We start from the raw sequence: 27,031 nt of genomic DNA on the forward strand, positions 1-27,031 counted from the left end.
CTGCATAGCCATGCTGAACCACAGAGGGCTGTTAATGACAGGAGCGGGTGAAGACACCGTACAGTCCTTGCCACCATCACATCAGAGGCTGACAGAGAGGATTGTGGGAGTCACGGTCCATGCCACCGTGTTCTCTGTAGCTCAGCGGCAGCTGTGGTGGTGGCAGTGATGCATCTTATAGGGAGAGCTCAGGACCTGTCACCAACAATATTGCCATAATCCAAGATAATGCTGTAACAGAGCAATTTTCTGCTTGAGAGACCTCAGGAAGTCCCCAGTGGAGGAGGAAATTTGTGGCACCATAGAGTGTTCTGGAGGGTGGGCATGTGGACAGCACTTACAGCCACAAATCCTTAGCGTGATGATGGCCTCTGAGTTGAAGGATCATTTTGGATGGGGTTAGAGCCACAGAAAATCCCATGTGAATGTTTGCGCCTGGAGCCTCTGCATTTTCCCTACAATATACAGTATTTTATGAACAGGACCTCTCATGCTCTTGAAAAATAAGAAGAAAACTTTATTTGTAATTTTTTTCTTTACCTTGTTTTTACAGACAGTCCCTGTGTTTTAATTTTTGTGTTGTTCCTGTCCTTGGAATACACAAATTAATACCTTCTGAAGATGATGTACCCAGTTGCACATCAGCTCACGATGATGTTTTTCAAAACAAACACATTATTTCCGAGCACGGTCGAGTGTATTTTATGAAATTGTTTTAAAAAATGTGTCACAAGTAGTATGAAGGATTTCATTTTCTCTTTGAGAGTTTAGCATGTTCATGACGGTGTTTCTGTGTGGTCTAAATATACTGTTTATAGTGTGACCTCAAGAGGAACTGCAGTTAGCCTGCGCCAGGGAGACGATGGTGGGGGCTGCAGCTTTCATTGTTAACACGGAGGGCTTCTGTGTATGAGGAGAAAACCAGGGGCTTTGATGTAAAGCTCAGAGAGCATCCAGTCTCTATCCTCTCCCTCTCTCCCTCTCCCTCTCTCTCTCTCTCTCTCTCTCTCTCTCTCTCTCTCTCTTAAGGTTAGAGTTTATATCGCTCCCTCCATTCAGCTCACAGTCAGGAAAAACAAGCCTGGGCAATTCATTAGATTATCCCATTATATCTCTCCTCCAGCATGGCTGGGGTGAATGAGGGTATACGACTGAAATATCCTCCAGGTTCTTTTTTTTTTTTCTTGGAGACTCATCATAATGGCCTCACTGTGTCCTGCTCTCAAATGTGTCGTCCCTGAACTGCATGATGGTTCTGTCTCATTGGTGACAGCGTGCCGTACAATTTAAGTTCTTGTAAATACAATGCAAGTATAGAGGTAGGATGTAAAATGTATAGGCTTAAAGATAATGTAGGTGTTTTGAATATCATAGAGCATCAAGCTATTTACAAAGATTCCTCAGTGGACTTCCCTGGTTTTATTCAGTCTTGCTGTTAATGCACGTTGCCACAGAGCCCTTTGTAAACTGTGTGCTCACAGTGTAGTGAGATGTGAATATCCCAGATTTAGTCAGGCAATCCTTTCCCACAATGTCTTGTTATTACTTGTGTTTCCATTCCTTTGTGTGCTATATTTGCTGTCGGTGCCACCACGGTGAGATTCTTCTGACACCAATCACTCAACGGTGAGACCATTCGGTGTGGTAAATCACACCAGAGCCCGTACTGTACACTGTAGAGCAATATCGCTGCAGAGAGGCTGACCCCTTCCTCCGAGCTAACAATAGGCTCCTGATGATGTCGACATGCGGACAACGGCAGCATCTAAAGTGAGGTTGGAGACCTTGACATGAAAGCTGGCAACAATATAATGAGAGAGAGAGAGAGGTTTGCAGAAAAACACAACTAATTCACTTTCTCCCTCTCTAAAGGTCTCTTTTTGAAGAGCATTGACAAATAAAGTGGAAAGAGAAAGATGACTATTTCAAGGCCCACGCTGACGATAAGGGAGAGGGAGAGAGAGAAAAAAAAAAAGATAGAGCTTTTGCCTATGCTACTTCAGCCACACTGAAGAGGACTTAGCACAGACGGATTGCACACTACAGAATGTCATGGATATAATTCAAGCTGCCAGCTTAATCAGGATGTTACCAGGAAACAACCTGCAAAAAAGAAGGAGCAATTGTTTGCTGACCCCTAACCCAGGAGCCCATTACAGATTGTCATAAATTCTTTTTGGCCCCTTTTATGTAGGGGGCTCAGGATCTCTCGGCTTGGGGTTTCTGGGAGAATTCAATGAGGGCCACCCAGAGCTTAATGTTCAAGAAAGAGATGGATTCCCAATATCCACATGCATTAGGCATCCATTTCTCATTTTGCAGCCTCACACAGGACCAGATTAAAGTGTAAATCTCTCGCCAAAAGAAATCATCTTGAGGCCCCTGTTTTTTTGGAACCTACTTTGTTATACTTTTTAATATGAGATGATGGTAGTGGTAATGTTACATTTACATATTTTCACATTTATAATGCTTATTTTGCCATTTATGTATTTAAAGTTTTACCCAACAGGACTAGTTTTGAATGCCAGGTTTCAGACTTTTCTTATACACCCTGTCATTGCATATGACACCATCACCAGACACACTTTAAATTGTTATCCTGTTAGTTGACAGTGCCATTTTAATGATCAGATTCCTCCAGCAGTCCTTGAGTACCTCAAGGAAATTGCCTGGAAAAATGTATCACAGATTTGTGGAATTTACAAATAGCAGGTCCATCGATCACATGGCCTCCTCTATTTCTATTCCTTTCACCACGTTAATGGGTGATGTGTATTTAGTCTCTCCCAGGAAGGGCTCTTTAATCTGCTAGACAGCATCGAAGGACGACTCCATGGTGAACGGACCAGAGTGTATGGGGATTCTTCGATTGATGGAAGACAATTCAATAGAATTATCAGGTACGCCCTTTCTGTCTTTCTTCAGACTTTACAATCTCATCCCTCCCTGTCTAAATTAAACTCTGCATATATTTATTTTAACGGCCATGGAGCAGTTTGTGCAGATGAGGAAAACATATTATCCTTCTGCCAAGGGCTCTCACTTTAGATGAAGTGTCATCACCAACATGCACACGTCTTTATTTCTGAGGGGTTTTCAAACACATGGGATTGTTATAGTAACCGCCCTGCTGAATTGTTATTGGGGAGTCAGGGAGATGGAGGATGGAGAATGTGTTTCATTAGACCGGGCTTATTTTTCATAAGCCTTTTTATATTTCATAGCATGATTAATTTACCATAATTGGAGTTCTTGTTGTAAAGTACGGATAAATGTCTGGCAAATTAAAGCATCCTCGCTCTTTTTAAACCCAGTTTATCCCCATCTATGCAAACACAAGTGTGTGTTAATGATGTCAACAGCATCTTCAGTAGTAAAGAGAATGGCCATCTTGGGTCATGACCCTCAGTATAATAAATAGTCTCCTTTGATATCATGTGAAGAAGTGTGTATGTGCATAGATGTGTATGATCATATGTGTATACTGTGTGCATGCTTGAAGTGTTAGCAGCTGCTGGATGTACTCCTTGAGCTCCTGACCTACAGGCTGAGGTCAGGGCTCCATGGCAATAGCTGACTGCTCTCTATATATTGGACAGCCTTTGTAACGGTGGAGCGGACTTGAATGACGAGGATCTTGAAGCATGTGGAGCAGTCATCCTTCATGAGCTTCAGAGGTTGTCATGGAGCACAGCAAAGGGCTGCTTGCTACCACAGCATCTAGTGAGTGCTCACCAGTCCAGCACTGAGCCTAATGAAATGAGGTAAGGCCTCCTGGTTTCTCTGTGATTCCAACACCAACGACTGATGTCAGTAATTTTTTTAAAAATTCTGTAGTTTGTGCTTGTTTATTTGTGCTTATTTTCACCTCGTGAAACTTGTGATTGTGGGATTTTAAAAAGAATCTCCATGGCATGATCATTTGTGTAACACTGTACAAGTGATGTAGGGCTGATTTTTAACTTTACAAAAAATAGTTATAGGATATATTATAGTGTATTATAGTGTGTGTTTTGTATGGACAATGGCATTTTCAACTCCCCTAATAAGTAGTGCTACAATGGAGCAATTCAGAGCACAAATATCAATGCCCTGAAGGCTGCAGGGTTCAATAGACCTTTCTTTTCTTTTCATGGAGATAGAGAACAGACTTACAGTAAATGTGAATTCCACTTTTCAGACAAAGAGTGGATAGCTGCCTGTGCATTTTTTTTTTTTTTTTTTTTTTTTTTTTTTGGACCAGACAGTGGGGGAGAGGGCACGCACTTACAGCAGTCGCGGAGATATTGCACACTACCATTTGATACGGTCTCCCTTGTCCACGAATGTAAAGGTCATCTTTGGTGTCACCTCGTGCGGTAACGCTGCACGGGTGAATGTCATGAGTAAATTAAAATGCCCTATCTGTGACTTCCAGTCCTTTGGATAATGAGTAGTTATACTGTGAGCCAAATCCATGCTCTGCTTCACTACTCTATTGATTTCACTGAGACCTCCCCTGCTATGTACTCAATCTGAAGAAACACATCTAGCAGTGTCCCTCTCTTTCCTGTGGCGATGCCTATTGGCTCTTTGACCTTTTTGTCTAGTTTTCAACCAGGAGCTATATTGCTGTCTGTGTCTATTCAGTGTTAACTGGAATTCATTAATGATCTATATCTTCTAAAGTGTTAAGAAGGACAAGAAAGCAGCCTTTTCAGAAAGCTTTATGAAAAAAAAAGTGCAACAAATGTATCATGTTCTAACTTCTTCACATAATGATTGAACTTGTATCTCAATTTTCTTCGCAATCAAAGAATATTTCACTGTATGGAGGGATAACTGTGACTTATTTACAGATGTCCTACTGTGTATTCAATAAGAAAGCCTCTTTTTCTCTCCCACCACCCCCCACCCTCACCACAGCACCAGCCTCCCTCCTGATGCCGCTCGGCTGTGGGATCGCTGGTTCAAGCACGCCCTTCTGCTGAAGGAGCGCCGTGTCCTCAGCACTGAGCGCTTGGTCCAGCTGTTCACGCCGCTGCTGCTAGAGCGCCATGCCACCTACGGCCACCAGGTAGCGTTGGAGGCACATACACAGCCACTACACACTTATATACACACACACAAGTAGGAGGTCACACTTGCATTCAGTGACACCCACTCCCAAAAGCAAGCAGACATTAACACACACATATGACTGCAGGAGTAAAATGCCTTCTTTTTTCTTCTTTCCAAGAAGGCTTGTGTTTTTGATTCTGTGCATGTTTCTTTCTTCTTTTTTTTTTGAGGAGAACTGTAGTTGTTACTGAGTGCCTTCTTTGTGTCTGGTGTTTGAAACCAAGCCCTGGCTGCCGACTCATCAGATTGCTCCACACGTTGACCCAGACAGAAGGGAAACCCTGACCCATGTGCTAATCGCAAATTACAGCCTCTGCTTGGCTTCTTTCATCTCACGTGTTGTATTCATCTGAGAAACACTTGCTTTTAATTTGGCATTAGCCAAAAGTATAGCCATCAGCTGGGTCCGATTGAAATAAGGGAGCCATTTGGACCTTCTCCTCAACGGACAAGATTATTTTAAATTTCCCACTCATTGACCCCACGCGGCTCATGCTCTGTTAAACAAAGAAAGAAATTACAATTAATATTCACACTTAAAACCCAAAGATAATGTCAAGAGATTGGTCAGGAATCCCACTTTTTTTTTTCTTAGAAAATGTACTGCAGGAATGACATGCAGGTTTTTATGTTTTTAATTTTTTTTGCGGACTCATCTTGTGGGGGTTCTTGTGGCTCGGAGATCTTGCTCCAGTGTCCCCGACGCAATGAAAGAGGCAAAGAGGGAGACTGTAGAGCCTCTTGAAAATATGAACTGACAAAAGGAAGAGAGGCACTGCCATCTACATCATTGTGTCCAAGTGCATCAGGAAAAGCCTGAGTGAAAATCTTTCTCCCCCTTTATCTCTCCCTCTCCATCTACTCCATCTAGTTCTCTCTCTCTTCCTCTATTTCTCCTTCTCTCCCCTTAGTTCTCCCTGTCTCTCTTTCCTCTCTGTCCTCTCATACAACAGCTTACTCTCCTCACACAAGAGCAAACAGAAATTTCCATTCACGTAATGCCACACAGCCCGGCTACTCCGACAAATGGGAGCATGCAGCTCGCATGCACACACTCAAAGAGGCCCTTTGAATATTCAAGTGCTAACAGTTGCATTCATTGATATTTAAAATGCAGTGGGTCTGCGAGAGCCCTCAACCCACGGTACATTTGACTAAATCTAAAAAAAGAACAAAGACGGATATCGGGGACAAGGATCAAGACAGTTTTTATTGTGCAGCAACATCAAATACCAAGTGGCAAGCTCAGATTGGCATGTGTTTTGCCTCTCTTCCCCTCGAAGAAAATGAAAGCATGCACATTGTCAATCTTCACTGCGACCTACTGATAACAACTTACAATGTACTTAAAGTTTGTCACTGTCAAAATCCTCCTGATCATCCCCTCCCTATTAGTGCTCATTAAAAGTTGCAAATGGCCATCTGAGGCTGAGAGGCAGTCTTTGATCACAAAAGAGAGATGATGATGGCAGGATTTGATATGGGGGAGGGAAAAACGGAGAGAAAGGAAATCGGTGTGTGGCATCTCCCTGCTCCTCATCTCCCGGAACAGCTCCTCTTAATTGTGTATCCTCATCTCCCCAGAGATAAAAAATGAGCTGGAGAGGGAGGAAGAGAGCAGTTTGTCTCAATTCTCTCAGCCAAGAGGGGAGATATCTGGAACGTGTTGCACATTAACGCCAGGGTGATTGCATTCTTTAGGCGCTTCTCTAATCTCATGGATGAGAAGAGAGGGAGAGAGAGAGGGAGGGAAAAAAGTGTGATTGAGAGGGAGAGCGGGAGCAAAAGTGTGCGAAATAATCTTTTTTTAGTTAAACGAGTGAGAGAATTTGAAGTTATTTTCTCTTGGCGTTTGAACAGCTGCACCTCTGTGCGAGCAGCCGTGGCCAAAGTAAATGACTTGCCTAATCGGCGAGAGTTCAATTTGACACTTCCTTCACAAAATGGGAACAATTAAGAGTGTGGTTTTAATTTGTGCTGCTCACAGGCCAAAGTGCTGCTGAGGACACTTGTGTCCCGGTCCAGTGAGGAGTGCCCCTCAGCAGAGGACGAGAGTGACTTGTCTTCTTCGTGTGGTCCTCCTTCTCTCCTGGCTGACGGTGATGTGAAGCCCACCAGGCCGGTACAGGAGCAACAGATCCAAGGTTACTGAAGATCATAAGTATTAAAATAAGCAAGGAATATTCTAATTAGACTACAAAATACTTGAATGCTGGGTTTTGGTTATTTGTCATGGAGGAATGGATGCATTTTCCAGCAATCAAAAACTCTCCCCTCAGCAAGGGCTTTGTTATAGTTGCTAGAGGATTCCCACAAACATCCCACACTGAGATAAGTCTGTCTTTGCACAGTAATATAAAACAAGACCATTAACAGGAACAGATGTAGACTGCTGCTATTTTTTTGCAAACCACCTCTGCAGAGAACTAAAACTTCGCTTTTATGAAAGAAATCAATTTCACCATAGAGCTTTTTTATTAATCCCCCACAGCCCAGTTTTCCTACAGGCTTCTATTCAGAGCTAAAGAAAGACCCCCCATTCCCATTTCTATCCCTGGACTCCCTTCCTCCCTGCCACTGCTTCTCACTATGCGCTTCCCTTTCTTACAGAACTACAAAGTACTGAAGAGGACAGCCAGGACGAAAGCCCTGTGGAAAGTGTTCCTATTAGAGGTAAAAAGGCATCGCCGGTGCCCCAGCATTCACACTGTCCTTATGTTGTGGTTTGTTTTCCTCCCACTGCAGTGAATAATGGGCTCTTTTACGCAATGGCTGAGGCAGGATGATCAAGGTGAATCCAGGGTCAAAGTCCCACCTGAAGAGCTGTGCTAGTTCTCTCTAATTATCTCCGAGAAAACACTAGCTATGTTTTCAGCCTGGTCTGAGGCATTCTGGCAAAATTGATAATTCGCTGGCTCCGGCATAATGCGGCTGCTTTAATTGTCAGGACGCCAGGGTGGGAAGCGCGAGAGATCTGTCATCGGTTCTCATTAGCTTCTAAACAATGCTCTGGCAAGGCTGGACTTGAAAAATACTAGATGTGAAGGCATCCTGGAAGCAGTTGGTGTGCCCATCGCTAAGCTGCACCTCTGAAATGTAAAGCAATCATATATTACCCTTGGCTATCAGATATCCTACGGGGTGTTTCATGTGTCTGCATCCCTAAGGTGCACAGCCAGCAAAATGAGTCCAGTCGCTGAACTTAATCAAAAGAGCCATCACCAGTAAAAAAGAAAAAAGGAAAACATGACTAAAGATTTTGCAAGGAAAGGGGATTGCTGTGGTGAGCAACATCAATGTCACAATCAAATACCATGACCTTGGAGCCAATAATAATTGCCAAGACATGCACGTCTTTATATCTAATGGGGTTTTTTTAGAATACATGTAAAAGCAATGCCTCTATTGTGGGTGGAAAAGCACTGTAAATATCATGAGTTTTAGAACATGATTAGAAGTGGTACTTTTATTATGAAACCAAGTAAAAAAATGTTTGGACTTGGTCATACAAGATCACAGTTTTGCTCTTTTCTTTGATTAGGTATGAGTGTGTTTTAGCAGCATCATTGAGACAACGGCCCTTTTATTATGTACTTCTGCTCTGTTGATTTTTGCCAGCACCGTCTCTCTTTGCTCCTCTCAAACATGATACCCACCTTAGTGTACCGGAAAGTAATTATGAGTGTTTTTAAAACAGAAAATCAATCATTGCCTTCCTGGTAGGGGATGCTGAGATAATGCGAGATGCTGATTGCTGTCTCATGGAAACTGTTGCTACATACTGTAGGCTAGAATCAACAGCTTAGCTGATTGAGCACGGTGTTTTCATCCACTCTGTGCAACGGTGAGACCAAAAGACTCAGCTACTGGAGCGTGTTGTCTCATCAAACACAGAAACCTCTGAAAGTTGGAAACCTGGGTTTTAAGCAAATATTTGACAGCGACTTTGTGTGTGTGCGTGTGTGTGCATGTGCACGTGTGTGTCCCTGAGCAGAGACAAAAGCATACCAGTTACTTAAACAATCAGCCATGCAAGAAAGGCTGCAGAGTTCTGAAGAGGAGGAGGATGACGGCCTCTCAGGTAAGAGATGCAGTCCACTCTACCAGGCAAGTAGCGAGCACCATGAGCCTAACCTTTGGTCAACACTGGCCATATGTTCTCACACCACATAAGGACACCATAGGAAGAGGAGGTCGACCGATATTGGATTTTTAAAGGCCGATGTAATAATAATAATAATAATAATAATAATAATAATAACGATAGTAGAGAAGGAAAAAGCCGATAGTCAATTAATCAGCTGATATCACTTAAACTTATACTTAAATAAATATACAAACAACGACTTGAACTCAAAATAACTGTTAAAAAAATCTAGATGGGAGTTATTTTTAGCTGTTATTTTCCCCTCTTCAAAGTCAACATGAGATTTCCGGGTACAATCAGCTGTTACTTGTGTTTAAAAAATGTATTTCAGTTATTTTTGAGTATTTTCTGATTGGTACAGTATTTGACATGGCTGAAAATTTCAATTTAAACCGAGGACTTCTAATTTGAAACAGGAAGTTGTCCCCGGTTGTCTTCGTCATTGCTATCCAGCCAAAAGCTTTATCTTAAAATGAAGACCACTACACTTATACACACTCTGACAGCTGAAGGGACCTGATTTCTCTGGAGCTGTACCCACTGATCATTTAACACAACCCTCCCCTCTTCAGCTCCCATCGATGATGTACGTCTCGTCGTGTGAATGGTGAAGGAGGCCCACCATTCACGCCATTCCTCCATCATTCACAGCCAAGTTCCATCGATAACAGTTGTTTGTAGAATGTCCTATTGGCACTAATTAATCACCTAAACCAATAATTTGGTCGACCTCTGTTAGAAAGACCATGTTTTGTACATAGATGTAAGCTAAATGGCAAACAAATCCCAAAGCCATCAGTCCAGGTTTTCTCAACCTCATTTTGATTCCTATTCTAATTTTTTATAATCATAGACTTCAACATATAATATAAATATTAGTATTTTCACATACCCATGTCTACTGTACACATCAAGAGACTCCAACACTAAGGTTGAGATGCCCGGCCTCTCGTAAACCTCACCATAAGTTTCTTTATTAATATGCATTGTAGATTAGCTTGTGATGAGATGTCCAAATTAAATGGTTTTATCTGGCCCTGTTTGCTCTTTTAAGGAATAAATCATGGCCATGAAGAGGACCTGGGGAGGGCCAAACGCTCCTCACATCAAGACCCTTACCCTCGGTAAGAACATTGTTATTATTCAACGGGCCACAGGAAATGGGCCACCAGACACCAAAGTGGTTGATGTACATTTGCATGGCCGCTCTCATAATTCCCTGTTCATTTCCATAAGATCAAGGGGGCGCCACCCATTAACTCGCTTACAAAGACAAAAGGCCCCCAAAGCCCCTCTCACTCACTGTTTGCCGGGTTCAGCCAGGTTTTAGAAATCAAAAACAAAACGGCTACCACATTAAAAAAAAAACAAAAAAAATTGGAGTCATAATCTCACTGTCGTCATGCTTGCTGTCAGAAGGCAAACAGATCATGTCAAGAAGAGAATCAGGGACAACTGTTTTGGAAGAAGGAGACTCAAGTGTTGACAAGGACAAATGTCCTTTCATTTTTCACCCTTGAAATGCATTTAGGCTGCTCAAATCAGAGCCCTAAGTGGGTTGGAAAAGAAGACCTAATGATAAATAGCTTGGTGGAAGCTAACACCATCACGGTTACATTTGAATATCAACACGACTTCATCAAATCTGCAATTGCGTGTCGGGTCCTCAGAGCACCTCTTCACTGCGAACCCATTTGGGCTGTCGTAATGGCTGGGTAAACGTTATGAGGAATAATCTTCTCTGATTTCATGTGATTACTGGGCACCACGCTGACACAAGGGCTGAAGTCTGTATCTCTCTGGCCTGGCAAGCAGGCGCTCCCAGTCTGCCTATTAGCCCAGGGAAGGGCCTAATGGGCTGGCTCTATTGTGGTCCTCATAGCTGCTGATGTCTGCCACTGCTAGCCTCAGTGACTACCCTCTTTAATAAACATGAGCCAATTTCGGGCCCAGACCCTCTCAGATGGTGCCTGTCCTCCTGTCATTAATGTGCATGGGAAGCCCGCAATATACGTGATTAAACAAAATTTGCAGGACAAAAAATTTGACAGAAACCGAGAATGTCGTTCGTGAGCAGCAATGAGACACAAGTTGTGTACACAAGCAAAATTGGACAAATGGGTAGTTGCGCATGCCTGACACTGTAATCTCACTGGGGTTAGGAAGGGAGCAGCGCCCAGAGTTACTGGTCACCATGGCCGTAATCCTTTCTATGGTCATACAACGATTTCCCCTGTCTTTTCTTTGCTTCTCCTGGACGCTTAGATTTAAGCATTCCACTTAGCACAGTCACTTCTTGCGCTTTATTGCTTCCACAAGTGGTCTGGAAGCCCTGCACTTAAGCAGAAGCATAACACTGCAGCATGCTCTTGCCCTGCTTCTCTCCTCTCTCTCTCTCTCTGTGTATGTCTCTCTCTCTCTCTCTCTCTCTCTCTCTCTCTTTCGCTCTCTTGCCCTTTCTCCATCTATTTGCCCCTCTTCTTCTCTGTCTTCCTGTATTTTCCTCCCCCCCTCCTCCTCTCCATCCTACTTGTTAATTATTTGCTTTATTTTGTCAGCGAGCTGATGAGTGACATCAAAAGGAGGATGGAGCTGGACTCAAAATACAAAAATGGCTTCCTCTCTGTTGTCTTAGACAATAATTATGATTTGCCAGTTAAGCCTAGACTACAGCAGAGGGATTGTAGTTTAAAGCAGAGGCTTTGGTGCAAAAAATGCATTTATAGCCCTTTGTGAGGCTCCTCATTATGTGTGGGCCCGATTCATTAAGTAATTGGTTTGCAGTTGTTTACATGAGTATTAAGGCCTTCTATTCAGGGCCTTTGAGAGATACATTGTGCAAATGTTGCATGTTATGAATGCAGAATGAGAGGCGGGGGGCCAGTCCTATTGGCCAAACACTGCACTCGGCTGAAAAGCGAGAGAAAAGCACTGGGTGCTGCTTTGCATAGCAATGACTAGGGCCTTAATAAGCTTTACAGATTAAATACATGCAGTCTATACAAGATGCAAAGAGATACTCTTAACACATTTATATGTGCTCATTTCACTATTATGGCGTTGGAGAGAATTGAGGTCTTTCATATTCTTTTTTCTCTCCCTCTCCCTCTCTTCCTTGCTCTCTCCCACACAGTGTTTTTCAGTCAGATACTTTTATAGAATGTGCTGTTTATTGTATTATAACTCGTGGGGAAGCGACTGATTTGTCCATTAGAAATCTTTTGCTGTCTTTGTGAGTGGCAAAGTAAAATCACTTTGTGGTTGAGTGGGGATGAAAGGAATAATGCACGGAGTGAGTCTTAATAAGCAGCTGCACTCCATGTAAAGACCACTTGTTCCCCTTTGTATGCGAGTGCATGCCACTGCTTCCTCTCGTGCAAAGAATCATTGTGCTCCTTTCTACTGTAGGCATTTCAGATGCCACTCCTTTCTTATTTTTATTTTGGGTTTTTAATACCTTTTTATTCCCCCCCTCCCGGCCCCCAACACCCGTTTTTGATCCTCAAAAATGCTTGAATACATGTGCACGGACGCACACATAAACACAAAACAGAATCCTCCAGCCATCAGCCTGTGTGATGATTGTTGTGCCTAGTGCCTGCTTGACAAAAACCTTGACTCAACAATTAGTGGTTTACAGCTTTGCCTTGGACAACAGGATGTGCTCAAGCATTCGACCTCAAATCACTCAGAATGTCAAAATCAGAAGCTCTCTCCCTCTCTCTCATGGGGAGGCGATGTGTGTGGATCTCTGACAGCTCACTAGGAGGAGGGATGGAGGGGTGAGAGGGACATGAGCTGAGAGAAAGGACTGGAGAGGGAGGGGGGCATAGAAAGAGAGAGCGGGAGATAGAGGGAGACAGAGAGACAGTTACGGACAAAGAGGGAGTGAAAGATGTGGGGAAACACATGTAAACAGTTTAACAGACAATGTAATAATGATCCATAGACGTGCATGTGACAGCACTGAGTCTGTACTTGTGTGAATGTTTGATTTGGAGAATACATCCTCTCAAAAACAGGCAACAACTTTGGAACTGACTGTTTTGTTTCCTCTCTTTTTACATTTGACACTACATTAGTTGATCTCCTTCACTTTTAGCCTTAATAATAAGATTACAACCAGGCCACAGCAGGTCAAACAAGACTGACTGCAGAGGAAGGCAGCATTTAGAGGCTCCAACCAGAGGAGGTCACTGTCCTACATGAGCTGCCTCAAGCCAGAAAGGATGCCTGATTGCCCTGTTAGATATTGAGTTCAAACACTTTATGTGCTTCATTTGTTTGGGGGGGGTGTTGATTACTTTATGTCATACCTTGGTCATATTTTCTCCACATTTATAGACACTTATGCGTGTGTGTGTGTGTGTGTGTGTGTGTGTGTGTTTTGGACGAGCCAGTAAATATCAGCTTACCCTCAAACAGGTTATAGTGCACAGAAAAAATGCAACATGAGATGAATGATCCGTCCTTCAGCCATCTCTTACACTGGCCGTCTCCACTAGACTGCCACCAGTCAGGAGGAGAGCCCGCTGTGTTGAAATCATTGGCCCCCAGTACCTCTTCCTCTGAGTTGCAGTACTTACTCGTTGCCAGCAGAGAGCACTCACATGTTAGAGAGTGCCCACTCACAGTGCACTCACAGTTGCCTCTCACTGTTTGCCCCCACTGAGCGCTATATCCTGCTACCATTCAGGCCCGTTAGAGTACATCTAAACGGAGCCTAAACAATGTTTCTGCGGGGTCATAGCTGGGATGGGAGTAGGAGTTGATGGGAATGATGAGGTGATGGGTCTCCCTTTACCTTTAGACAAGCACCGCTGCGCAAAAGTGCTATTGTGCTATTAGCATTTGTGTGTGGGTGGCAGGAGCTTAAAAAAAAAACGCCGGGGTAAATAAAAGCAGTTTTTTCTCGCTATCTGTGTATGCAAGGCAGTATTAAATGCTTGGTAAGCATTATTTCCTCTGTCAGTGCTCACATTCCCTAATGTGACTGTGGGATTATGAGTCAAATCTGTCTTCAGTGAGTCCAAGAAACACAACCTAGTCTCGCTTGGCATTTACTTTAGACTGCATTTTAAAAGAGCAGTATGTTCTATAGGAAGACGTCCATGTGCTACTGCATATTTTTGCCAATATATAACTACAGCACTGGACACATTGTGATAAAATGGACATTAGAGTAAACCCAGTTTAGAGAGTGAAAATGTAGCATGTTGTTTCAGCTGAACAGGTCTGTCTTGGCACAATTTAAAATTGTAATCTCAGCTGTAATCTCGCTTGTATTTGTCAGAAATAACAGTAGTAGTTTTGTGAAGAGACTGAAAGACAATGCAAATTTGTCACAAAGAACAATATGACGAGTGCTACACCAATCTAAAAATGTAGAGAATAGCCTCAAAAGAACTCTAAACTTAGATCAGAGTGCCTTAGCTGTCAGGAAGCTGAATAATCATTGTGTTATTCTTAAAGAAACACATCACTATTCCTGACCAGTGGTGCCAATTTCAGCCTTCTATGCATACACTGTGCATGACATGTGGTAACATGATTGTCCTCGTTTTTATTCATGTAATTGGTATTTGCACAATGTATGTCACTGCATTACCAGCCTGCTCTTGTCTTTTTACAACCTGATTTGAACATCAGAATATGTAAATTCAGACACTTTAACTCAGCTCATAGAACATTAGTTTGGTGTAAATTGACCAAACAAGACAGATCTGATTAAAGAACCACACTGACAACCAATTCCAACTTTGTAATGTGTCTAAAACTCATCATACAATTTTAAAGGTCGCCGTGGACTCAGCTATGCATAGCAGACACAAAACTGTTAAAACATGAGATAAACAACAATATGAATTGTAAAGGCCAGAGAAAGAGAATGAGCGAGGCATTTGGTGGGGGGAAAAAAAGGAGGACATTACAATAGCTGTAATTTGCATCATTTTACACATTACATTCACCTCTGTCTACCAGAGCTTGTAAAACACTGGCCAACCCAGTCTTACATATTCAGATCATTTGCCTCAATTAAGGGAAACTCAGCAGAAGATGAACTGGCATAAATGTTTATGGAAACGGAATATTAGATTGGTGGGGTCAGATCCAGACTGGGCTCTCTATGGTAATAGCCCTGTCTTGAAATCAGTCCTGTCCCTCACTGAAGTGGAACAGCTGATAGACCATTCCCATCCCCGGGGGGAAGTTCAAGAAAAGAAAAGCCCAATTTACTCTCCGTAACAGCTATTATTGTGGCAAAGGAGAGGAAGTAATCGTATAGATTATTGCTGTATTTTTGCTGCTGCAGGGTCTGTTGCCTAACAGTTGTAAATGGATGGATGCAGCCGTCCTCGTGGTTTAGTTGTGCTTCAGTACTTTATCTCTTATTCAGTTGAAAAAGCTGGATAGCAGGTGGATGTCTTTTTTTATGTGTCTGTACATTCCAAAATCTGTCAATCATGACTCTTGTGCTATAGTTTCAACTTGTAATTTTATGCTCACCTTCCAAAAACGTGCATGTCACGTGCATATTGAAACACTTAAGGACTCATATATTCAGTGTTACCTCCACCAGTGCAGTCACAAAAACTAGTGGCTATGATATTATTTTCTTTCACTGAACTGATTTTGTATATGGCCATCTGTCAGTCTAGTATGGTCAGTAGGAAATGATTCTGCCAAGTAAAGAAGCTCATATTCCTGAACATAACATAGTGTAGGGAGATATTGCAAGCCAAAAACAGTACCTACCATCATTTCAGAATCCAAATAAGCTACACAGAAAAATACTTACCATCTGCACTGCTCTCCATTCTCCAAAATGCATGCATTTTACAGGGTTTGATTATACATTTACGATAATGCACATATTTTGGCAACCAAAATTCTCTGTTTCGCCGTCATACGCGGCGCACCTTCAGTTTGCAAGCAGATAGGCTGATTATCCGTCATTGTGTCTTTGCTTTCAGTTTTTATTTTTGGCACTGCGCTCCTTACTCAGCCTCTGCTTTTGATTTGCTAGCATTTTAAGCGCCTGAGGTTCAGCATGCTGTCTGAACAGATGCAAGAATCATCCAAATGTTCCAGCAGGAAGTCATATCAGCATATGAATATAAAGGTTATATTCTAATGATTATACTGGCTGTATGGTATATTGCTTTTAGCACCCAAGCAATCTGTTCAGAGTTAGAAATGGGAGTTGCACATCTTTCTCCCCCCCCCCCACCCCTCTCTCTCTCCCTCTCCCTCTCTCTCTCTCTCTCTCTCCCTCTCTCGTTCTGCCTTGAGTGGTGCAAAGCAGCAATATATAGTTTAGAAGACAGCAGTTGGAACGCAGCCAGAGTAATTTGGTCCTTATACTCAATGTACAGTCACATGTGCCAAGACTTAGCGGAGGGAGAGATGAGGAGATGAGGGTGATTGAGAGGATGACAATCAAAGAGGTCATGGGTTTGAATTGATGCAGATGGAGGAACACACCACACAACAGTTTTTTTGCCAGAGCTCATCTGCTTAAAACTCAGCATCTTTTTTTTTTTTCTTCCTATTTCCAAGAAAAGCGTCAACACAGCTCTGATAGAGAAGGTCCAAACAAATAAGCCATATGGATATGTATGCTAACCTGGGAGATGATGAGGCTATATTGTGGGGTTGTGAATAGGCTCTGTGATGATGTAAATTAAAGAGGAGGCCTTTAAAAGTGGAACGGGGGGCCTTATTGCATATGCATTGAGGTAGATCAAAGCCTTTTCGGAGGTCACACATTTACATAGCGATATCACCAGAGCTATGGGAACCTGGCAACCCTGTCTTTGGACTATTTTTGAATAAAGAGGGCCTTGTGGAAGTCCTTTGGCACAATTAGAACAGGAGTCAAGGAAGCTTCCTCCGCTGCACTGTCTGCCTGTCCCCCCCCCCCCCTTTTTTTTTTTTTTTTATTAAGCTATTTTTGGTGTAAAATAGTGTCTCTCTTTCAAAGACACCCTAAGGTAATAACTTTACAAGGCTAAAAACTGTCTTTGTGTTTCAAGGAAAGAGAAGACTAACTCAAAGGCTCATTCTGCTCTACAGTCAAAAGGTGAGCATAGACAAAGTCATTTTGATTGCATGTGTCATAAAAGGTTAATTACAGGTTCATATGTTCACATGCATGAAATTGTTGTGAATTTTGAGCTTCAGAAGAGCACCAACTGTTTGATTAAATTTCTCTGTAAGTGCAGCTATGCCTTTTGAAGTTGTGTAAACAAAAAAATGACCTTGAAGCCAGATCCATGTTACCAAAAGCTTAGATTTGTGTTGTCAGCAAGCACTGCATAATCCTCTGATAAAAAACCAAAGCAGTCCTGCCTTCGGACTATGTGTTCTTACGTCACTTAATCAAACCTCAGACAACTGCTCTAAATTTTTGAGTTAGTGATGTTTCTTTGCAGTGACATTTATGATGATTTCATAGAATCCAAAACCATCCAACAGTTCAAGCAGAGGCAGATTGCAGTTGACCACAGATGTCAGATTGCGTCTCAGCTCTTCTTATATAATTTCACTGCTAAATAGACTGGACTTAATACATTCAGTCATCACATCAGTTTCTTTAGCCCTGTGCTGTTAAATAAATAAACTTCACTGACCTCTGAATATGGCTTGAGCGTTTGAATTCTAATGTATGGACTTTTGGGTGCTACAATCAGATCTGTGTTTACATTTTCACAGGTGTAAGTAAATCATCCAATATACATTTCATTGCAGTGGACAAGACATATTTAACACTTTATTAAAAGCTGTGTTAAGATTTTCATTGTGCAATCAAACTCAAGGTAAGCTGTAGATGCAGCGCTTTCTAAAACCTTGAATGAGGATAAAGAGAGTGTAAGATAGACGGGGTAAAGGAATTGTGAAGATGATGTAAAAGGTTACACCTCATTTAGAGCGTGAAAGGTAAAATGCTCTGCTCTAATAATGTAAACTTGTGTTTCTTTACCCTTTTGTGTAGCTTTCTGGGGCGAATCAGATGACGGCGACTCCGAGATCGAAGCGGCCTTACGTCCTCGACCTTTCAGCGCAAACTAAGATGACAATGATGACTTCTGCGACTGATATTTCCCTGCACATATTTTTTAAATGCACTATATTATATCACTGCAAAAATTTCAGGCAGCTTGGCCCGCAGTAATTCACCCCCCCGACCATTATTTTAGTGGTCTGCATTGTAAATCATATGCACACTGTATCGTAAAAACAAATAATAAAGTTGACAGCTCTCACGCTGGGTAAAGTATGTGAAGAGTTGTCCAACACTCTGATGTTAACCCTGCTTCAGTCTCTTTATCTGAACAACTCTCCCAGCTCATAATAACAGCTCGAAATAGATTAAACTGATCTTTTAAAGCGATTTGTTTGCACTAGGCTGAAAATCATGCATTTTGAATGCCGCAAGCATCTCCGAGTGCTCTACCTCCAGCATGCTCGAGTGTAGTGATGTGAGTCACCTGTGAAATGACAAAGCACAATGGCCACTCTGCACGCTGCTGCACGACCTGTGAACCTGCTGAAGAGGCCCATCTCCCAAGGCACAAAGTGTTGCAGCGCAAACAAACTCAGAATATTTAGAACCTCCGACAAACGCTCTACACGTATTTTCACAGCTGCTTCTTTAATAATTGTGCTCATGCTACAGGAGCACAAAGACGCATGTCTAAATTCCTCTGTATTATTGTGCAAATGAGTCACGAGTAGCAGGATTGTTGCTGAAACCACACAATGGTCTTCTGCATTTTATCATTTTGCAGCACTTTGAACGCTCTGTAGCTATTAATAACTCGGAGCTGCTGTGTGGGAGGCTACATTCCCAAGTTTACATTTATAGTTCATTATGTCTGTAGTGTAAATTTCCAAAACTGCCATTCTGGGATGTGGTAAAAGCCCCTGGCATTCAGTGTCAGCAGGATTCCATTAGTCAGCTTTAGGTGACTTTACATGCCTGAACCTTTTAAAGTAGGACTCCACATTCATTACCAATAATGGCTTCAGACAGCCCTGACCCACCACAGAAAAGGGACTGTGGCAGAATAATTTGGAGTTTGCTAAAAGGCTCCCTAACATAATATCCATGTTAAGGAGCATGTCAACAGATACTTGTGTGCGACAGATAGCTCATGGAGTTATATTGTACTAATGTGTACTAACACAATAACATTTTTTAAAAAGAACTTTTCTGATTCCGTGCCAGAGAGACCATGAGGACGATATTCGGCTTGTTCTTTTTAGAGCGTGTGTAGTCAGACTGTCACAGGAGGACGTGGAAAGGTTTTTATGTTCCATTTAAAGGGTGTTATCCCTACAGTGACTGACTCAATTACAGTGTCGGCTTTGCCTCATTAATTGAACTATCATGTTCAGATTGACATCAGGCAAAAGTCAGTTCTTTCAGCAGTGGTTATGTGAAGGTGATCCATGTTTATTTTGACTGATTAGATTGTGCCTGTGAGTGGGGAGGACAGAAAACAACTATATTGTTTATGATAGTGCTGGGTTATCACTTGTGATTTCAATGCAGACAATAATTTTCTCTTTTAATTTTGCTGCTGAACACTTCTCATTATCCTAAAAAATAATTTAGGGACTGTTTGTTATTTCTGAGGGGATGGAAGTGGTGCAAAAAACGGGAGGAATGTCAAATGATTTTTTTTTTTAATGCTTCTGTTTTTTTATTGTTTGGCTTTGGGGAGGGACATACAACTTGAAATGGTTGCATTGGGTATTTTTTTATGCCCTCACAAACCCAAATCCAGCTGGTAGGCTTCAATGGTGCTTTTTTGTAATTGTCAGAATTACAAAAATTGTAAATACTTAAATAACCAGCAGATTTTCAAATTTTCAACAGTCCTTGAACACATCATGTGCAATAAAGGCTTCCCTCTGAAAATGTCACATTTAGAATTTTTCTTAAAAAAAAAAAAAAACAAAAAAAACCCTTTTCACTAGTTCCTGTAAAAAAATAAATAAATAAAAAAAAATCGATACCGTGTTCCTGCATGCATGACATTATTGAAAAACCAAGGCTTTTTTAAACTCTGGGATTTTGTTTTTAACTTCTAATTTTTAAGAATCAGAAAGTGAGTTTTTAAAATCTAATAGGCTAACATTCACAATGCCTAGTTAGCGATATCGCCACAGTTGTGCACAGTTTACTTGGGAAAGCAGTCATTACATGCTGCTGGTGCCAGCTCTGTGCGTGCTGTGAAGGCTTATTGATTTGTTGGTTTTGTGTGGTAGGACCAATGATGGGTGGCTGTCGTGCACTCATATCCTGCTGCAGTGCACAGACAGCTTGTGCAGTGATGTAAGTTTGTAAGGAGGATTTGCATTTTGCATAAGAAATTAGCTGTTTATTTTTGTGCTAACTCTCACTCTCATACTGTTGCATTGGCTCCAATACCTGCAATACCTATATAAAAGTAGGTTATTTATTGTGGAGGGAGGGTCATGCATTTTCCCCCATAGTCTTACCAGAGCTCTAGCTTCTGAGAGGGTGAAGATATAAAGTCACACCCCAGCCACCCCCTTTGTCTAATAAATAATACAGTCCCTGACAGGGTTAAATTAGGAGCATTTTTCTTAATAATAGGAAACACTTAAGCTTTGAAGAACATGGGAATCTTTTCAATCTTGCCATAGCCTACCTATACCTTTTGGATGATTCAGTCACAACCCCTAAGCTGCACTTAATTCTGGTGAGACTGGAATGTTCAGAAGTTACTGGAGAAAGTTACAGGATTGTAGTGTTGTGAAAAAAAAAAATATCTTACATTCTTTAGGACACTGAATTCATACAGTTCTTATAATCTTGAAATGACATCCAGGTCTTAATGAGGAGAGGCTATATAAAAACAATTTAGGTCGACACAGTAGACAATGTTGATGTTTATTTTCATGCTAAAAATAACTGGTAAGAAAACACGGTCCACAAACTCAGTATCTCATTGTATTCATTACGATTTATGCCATTCACTATGAACATGCCCATTAAGAATACCTTTAAACTACTGTCTTGTGTGTTTCTATAAAATGAGAAACTCAAGGTTTTGTCTCTTTGTCAGATGCAAAGGTGTCACAAAAGTCAGACTCAACTGTCCTTGAGAGGTGTAACACTGAAATGATTCCCACTGGTTCGGCGTGAAAGCAAAGGGCGGAGAGACTGCTTGACTTGCACATTTCCCTTTCAGATGAAAATAAAAAGCTAAATTATCAAAGCAACCTAAACGGAACATCTGTAAGAAGCAATGTCAGACTTACAAAACGTTTCACTTCAGATTCTCTTTCCTTGAGGACCTTTGGAAAAAAAAGGAAAAAAAAGTCTCTGTCAAATCTGCTGCATATTAGCAGCTGTGTGGGCTCAGAGAGAGAAAACCTTTTCCTCATCACTGGCTTCAAAATTGAATCAGTAACAATTTAGAGTGATGTTTTAGATCACTGAGCTGATTTCTGAAGCAATGTGTCGAGCTTTTAATGCAGCGTTTAAAATGATGTACTGGAACTCATTTACGCTTCCACAGCAGTCGAGAAATGAATTTTTAGAAAAATGAGTAAGCATAACAATAACACGCACAACAACCTCGTCTATTGGCAACGTGTGAATGCATCTCATGTTTCTGCTAAATGCTCTGACTCGTTCTTTATGCGCCCATAGAGCTCCACGTTTACTGTATGGAACAAAGGTCAAGGTCTGACACTATGCAGCTTTGTTAAACATACGAACACAATGTCTGTGGAAATACACATCCGCCTGTTTGACAACACTGTATTTCAGTAGTGATACAACAGGTGAACCATACATCACAGGCAGCAATGGGAAGATATCGAATAATAGTGTATTCAGCCTCTGGTGAACTGAAGGAAAACCATGAACTGCTTTATGTCTGCTTGCTCGATTATCTTAATTAATTTACACATTTTCCAGAAGGTGTAGATTATGAGGGGGACACAGGGGACATAGGGGACATGTCTCCTTCAATATTCAAAACATAATGCAACCTCACATCTTGTGGTTGCATTATGGTTCACCATTGCCAGAGTTTTGAATGAACCCTTGCTCTTAAAAGAAATTACTGAAAGAAATCAACTGGTAAGTCGACTGACAAAGTTAAAATGCAGCAACTTTGATACTTGATTAGCCTTTTGATTAATTTTTAAAGCAGAAATTGTGAAATTCCACAGATTCCAGCTTCTCAAATGTGAATTTTTCTGTTATTTTTAAAGGTTTTTTAATGATATACTGACCATCTTTCAGGTTTGGACCGCTGCTGGAACAAAACAGGTCCTCTTATGGGCTCTCAGAACCTGTTAAGGGCATTTTTCACTTTTTATACCAAACAATCAATTAATAAATACAGAAAATAGTCATTTCTTTGCAGCCAAATTTTATGTCTTTAGTGATATTCAGTGGTTGAGTGTAACTAAGTACATTTACTTAAGTACTGTGGTTAAGTACAATTTTGATGTACTTGATGATATACTGTACATCTGCACCACTACAAATCACAGAACAATATTTTACTTATACTACTTACTATTTTATAACTTTGGTAACTAGTTACTTTGCAGATCCAGATTATTACTAGAAAATATAATTAAACTAATAATTTCTGATGTATTTTAATAGATAAAACTACAAAGCAGTATATATATATAGTAATTAGAATTAGCTCTTTCTTTAGCAGCTGCAGCATTAAAGTGATGAACATGATGTCATACATACCTCTGAAATGAGCCTTTCTGCATAATAACAACTTTTACTTTTTGCACCTTAGTATATTTTGAAGCTGACATGTGTGTACTCTTACTTAAGTAGGACTTTGAATGCAGGACTTTTACTTGTAACACAGTATTTCTGTACTGTGGTGTTACAACTTTTACTTAAAAGAGCTGAGTACTTCTTCCACCTCCAGTTGTGGTTTACGTCGATGACACATTTCTCTGTAATCAAAGTTGATTGTAGCTGTGCAGTGCATACAGTGCAGCATATTGTCAACATGATGTGCCATCCGTATTCAGAAAACGTGGCCTGTAATGTCATTTTTTGGTGTTGTACATAAAAAGTGCAGTGATCCCACCAATTGTGGAACAAAGAACTGAGACCAGACAAGGTTACGTGATACACAAAATAGCACAAATATGCTTTTGAATGTGAGCTCGCAACAACTACTGTTTTTGAGTACGGAAAGCCTGTTCCTTTCAGCCTGGCACGCTATCAAGTACCGAGCTTAAAGCCATTCATGTTCGGTCCACATCAATTCAGCCTTTTTTTCCTCACCAATTGCTGCCATGAGTGTCTGGAAAGTTGAGAGGAGGGTCTTGCTCCTTCACAAGCCAGATTGACCTGCATTTTGTCCAGACAACTTCCAATAAGAAGGGGTCACTGTTCTTTCATTGGTGTCTTACATTCGACTCTCCCGCATGCGTCTAAATTGTTCACCCGAGACACTTGTGTTAGTAACAGAAATAGCGGATTTATCTCTCCATGATAGTAGACTTCATACATACCACGTATAAATAATCACGATGAATAATTAACAATGGTTTTGAAAAGTCTGCCAGTGCTGTCAGTGATTTTAAAATGTCTTTTGTGCATTTGGGATTTCTGTTCCAGTAAGAATTTAATCTTATCAGTAAGTGGGGGGACACATAGATGAAAGCGAGTAGCAAAGATAAACACATTCATCCACAATTCTATGGTTTTGCTCTCATATGTTTGTGTAATATATTCCTGCCTGCTGGACAAACCAAGGCTCTCGAGTGTGCGCCTTCCATTCTCCCCTAGCCTACTTTTATTTTTATCACTGAATAATCATTAAGAGCAAGGTCATTTTGATCTTCTGCCTCAATAGGCCTCAATTAAATATTCATTCATTCTGATGCGGCCTCCTCGGCAGCTTCTTTGGTATGTGTGTTAAAGAGACAAAAGGCTGTGCTTTTGATTACACAAGCTTGGGCTTTTTTTCAAAGAGATCAGGCGCCATTATATAGAGTTAAACAATCTTTTTCCACTGATCAACAGAGTTGTTGGTAAAATGTTTACTTTGGCGAGGATAAGTGAATTTGTCCTTGGATGTTGAAACAAAAACAATTCAGTTTGCAGAGTTTAATCGAGCCGTGTCGCCAAGGCTTGTGTTTCATGTGTCATGCCGTACTGCTACATCATGAATTTCAGAGATTTATTTGCAGCTACACCCAATTTGGTCGCCTGTTGACAAGAAGACAGGCTCAATCTTTTCAACCTGGAACTGTAACATTAAATCATGTTAATCTACAGTACTAAATCCTAAATAACAGCATTTTTTTAAACACAGGCAATATACATGAGCATAGCACCTTTGTCTTTTGGCTATGTTAGCGTCATGGGTGCAGGGATGACAATCTTAGTCAGTTGTTCTGTTGATGCAACACTGTGGTAAATAACTATTTGCTGGAAAGGCATGCCATTCAGTGCACATTTATTGTCCACAGAGGATGAATGATTTTAATGATCCCTGACTTTTAAGTGTACCAGCAGTATGAAGTTCCCACTTTGTCTAATTCTTCAGTTCATGACAGAACACCTCTGATTCTCATCAGCCACCATCAGTGTGTCTCAGATACCTAAGAATTGCCTCATTACAGAGAATGAATCCTATTAGATTTAGGTATCAACATGTCCTTTACACCAGTGGTTCTCAACTGGTCTATCCTTAGGACCCACATTTTTCCTCAGTCGTTAAGTCGTGACCCGAATTTTTGACTCTCCACTCAAATCTATTTCACAGACACTTCCTTGAAATTTTATGAATTTTTTCATGAAATACAATAGTCTTTTGGCGCGTATTCGTGTCTATTCATCATCTTTGCATTGACTATTGTATGTAATATACAGACTAACATTTTGAGAATTTCTAGAAAATATTTCTAGAAAAAAAAGTTGTAAAATTACATGAACAAAGTTGCAATATTTTGCAAAAAAATTGTAATTTTTTTAGAAAAAAAAAGTCAAGTAATTTTAGAAAAAAGTTGTAAAATTTTGAGGAAGAAAACATAAAATTTTGAGAAAAAAATCATTAAATTTTGAGACATAAATCATAAAACTTTAAGAAAAGGTCATAAAACTTTTAGAAAAAAGTTGTAAGATTTTGAGAAAAAGGTCGTAAAATTTTGAGGAAAAAAGTTACAATATTTCATAAACGATTTGTGAATTCGCAACCCAGTCAAAATGACCCCGCGACCTACACCGACCAGTTGAGAACCACTGCTTTACACTTAGGTCACCCTCAGACCTAATTCAGCCTTTATTTGTAGTAAAGATAAGTCTTTGTCAGGGCAGATATTATGAGTATGTCTGCTGTTAGGAAAAGTAGCAGAAAAAGCACAGGTGTTACTAATAACATTAACGCTGGCTCTGTCTACTCAATGCCCGGGCTGTGTCCATAATTCCTCCCTACTGAATATATAGTATAGTGCACTATATGTGCCCTCTGCCATTTTATTCGTCACAGTTTGAGGGTGAAATGTATGCTGCATATATTACCCTCAAACATTCCGACAACGAAACAAAAAAGAAAAGTAGTGTCCTGGACACGCTCAGTACTTCCTGCTAACAATCCCACAATGCAATGTGTCACATTTGATCGAATCAAAATTTAAATCGAAGACACACTACACCTGTCTCATACAATATTGCAATGATTTACAAGTGTCTGAAACCTCAATTTGCTTCTTACAAGTAAACTGTTAAACTAAACTAGTGTCTATCATATAGGGAAGAGTGACTGAGTGAACGATGGAGTGACTTTGGACACAGCCTAGAAACCTGAAACAGAAAGAGCTAAATGGAATTCAGCCATCCTTAATGTCATTATTTACACCTACTTTTCCAACTATGACCCAGTGTCTCATGAAAAAGGCCTTTTTTTATGGTCAAGAAAAGCAAAATGACTTAGCTGATAGTAACAATTGACTTGAATGCAGGATCAGTATGTGGATGTTGTTTTTTTTCTTTTAGACACTATGCAATATTAGATATGGTTATATTCCCTATCTGTTATGTTAAATTATCATTACTTTTACAGCTGATTTATTATGTGTGGACATTTTTATTTGTTCAAATGTTGTTGACAAGGTTTTGTTTTTCATTAATAAGGAGCTTTTACCTTATCAGCTGTTTTCTATATGGTTCCTAATGAAGCAGTCATAGTATACTGATGCAGTATGTCATAATCATTCTGAATATCACAATATGTGTCTTGATATAATAGCCATAATAATCACTCCAGAGATTCTTCAATTATATTAATGCTGCACAGAAACTACACATTTTGGATTTTTCAGTATTTCACTAAAAAAGTATTCCCCCTTTGCCAAATAAACAAAAAAAACCCGAAATATTAGTATTACATTCATAATAAGTTGGCCATTGTTCTAGCTAGTTTCAAGTGCTTATTATTATTAAGTCTTATTATTCCTGTTCACTATATAGAACATATCTGCAGCCCTGCCACTGCATTTATCACTTGATTCAGCAAGTATCTGAAAGCGCAGTGGGTGAACAATAGGTCCAAGGATGATTTGCACATGAATGATGTCTGTGAATGAGAGTGGGTTACAGAGGAAGGCTGTCTCTCCACAGTCGGGGCAGGAAGGTTTTCTCCCCTCTGCCCCCACTCCAAAGACCAGGTGAGATTCTCCGACACAAAGGGCCAAGTGAAAATCTGTTCAGCATGGACGCCTAAAACCCTTATTATGGTGATGCTT

At 40.7% G+C, this 27,031-nt stretch overlaps 1 protein-coding gene across 4 annotated transcripts in view; it reads left to right on the forward strand.

The window, feature by feature from the left end:
• kiz (kizuna centrosomal protein) overlaps nt 1-27,031 on the forward strand; it is a 68,413-nt gene that overhangs the window by 5,349 nt on the left and 36,033 nt on the right. For 3 of the 4 annotated variants that reach the window (XM_033642936.2, XM_033642939.2, XM_033642938.2), the window contains 9 exons: nt 2,784-2,903; nt 3,603-3,767; nt 4,909-5,059; nt 7,091-7,247; nt 7,714-7,776; nt 9,098-9,184; nt 10,305-10,374; nt 17,287-17,333; nt 18,246-18,561. In XM_033642936.2, coding sequence (XP_033498827.2) covers nt 2,784-2,903; nt 3,603-3,767; nt 4,909-5,059; nt 7,091-7,247; nt 7,714-7,776; nt 9,098-9,184; nt 10,305-10,374; nt 17,287-17,333; nt 18,246-18,322 — 937 coding nt within the window. In that variant the 3' untranslated portion in view covers nt 18,323-18,561. Of the gene's footprint in view, nt 1-2,783; nt 2,904-3,602; nt 3,768-4,908; nt 5,060-7,090; nt 7,248-7,713; nt 7,777-9,097; nt 9,185-10,304; nt 10,375-17,286; nt 17,334-18,245; nt 18,562-27,031 lie in introns of those variants that run through there. The other variant, XM_078174988.1, reaches the window with a different exon arrangement.

The sequence above is a fragment of the Epinephelus lanceolatus genome, chromosome 15 (assembly GCF_041903045.1).
Source record: "Epinephelus lanceolatus isolate andai-2023 chromosome 15, ASM4190304v1, whole genome shotgun sequence".
In the NCBI taxonomy this organism is placed as follows: domain Eukaryota; kingdom Metazoa; phylum Chordata; class Actinopteri; order Perciformes; family Serranidae; genus Epinephelus; species Epinephelus lanceolatus.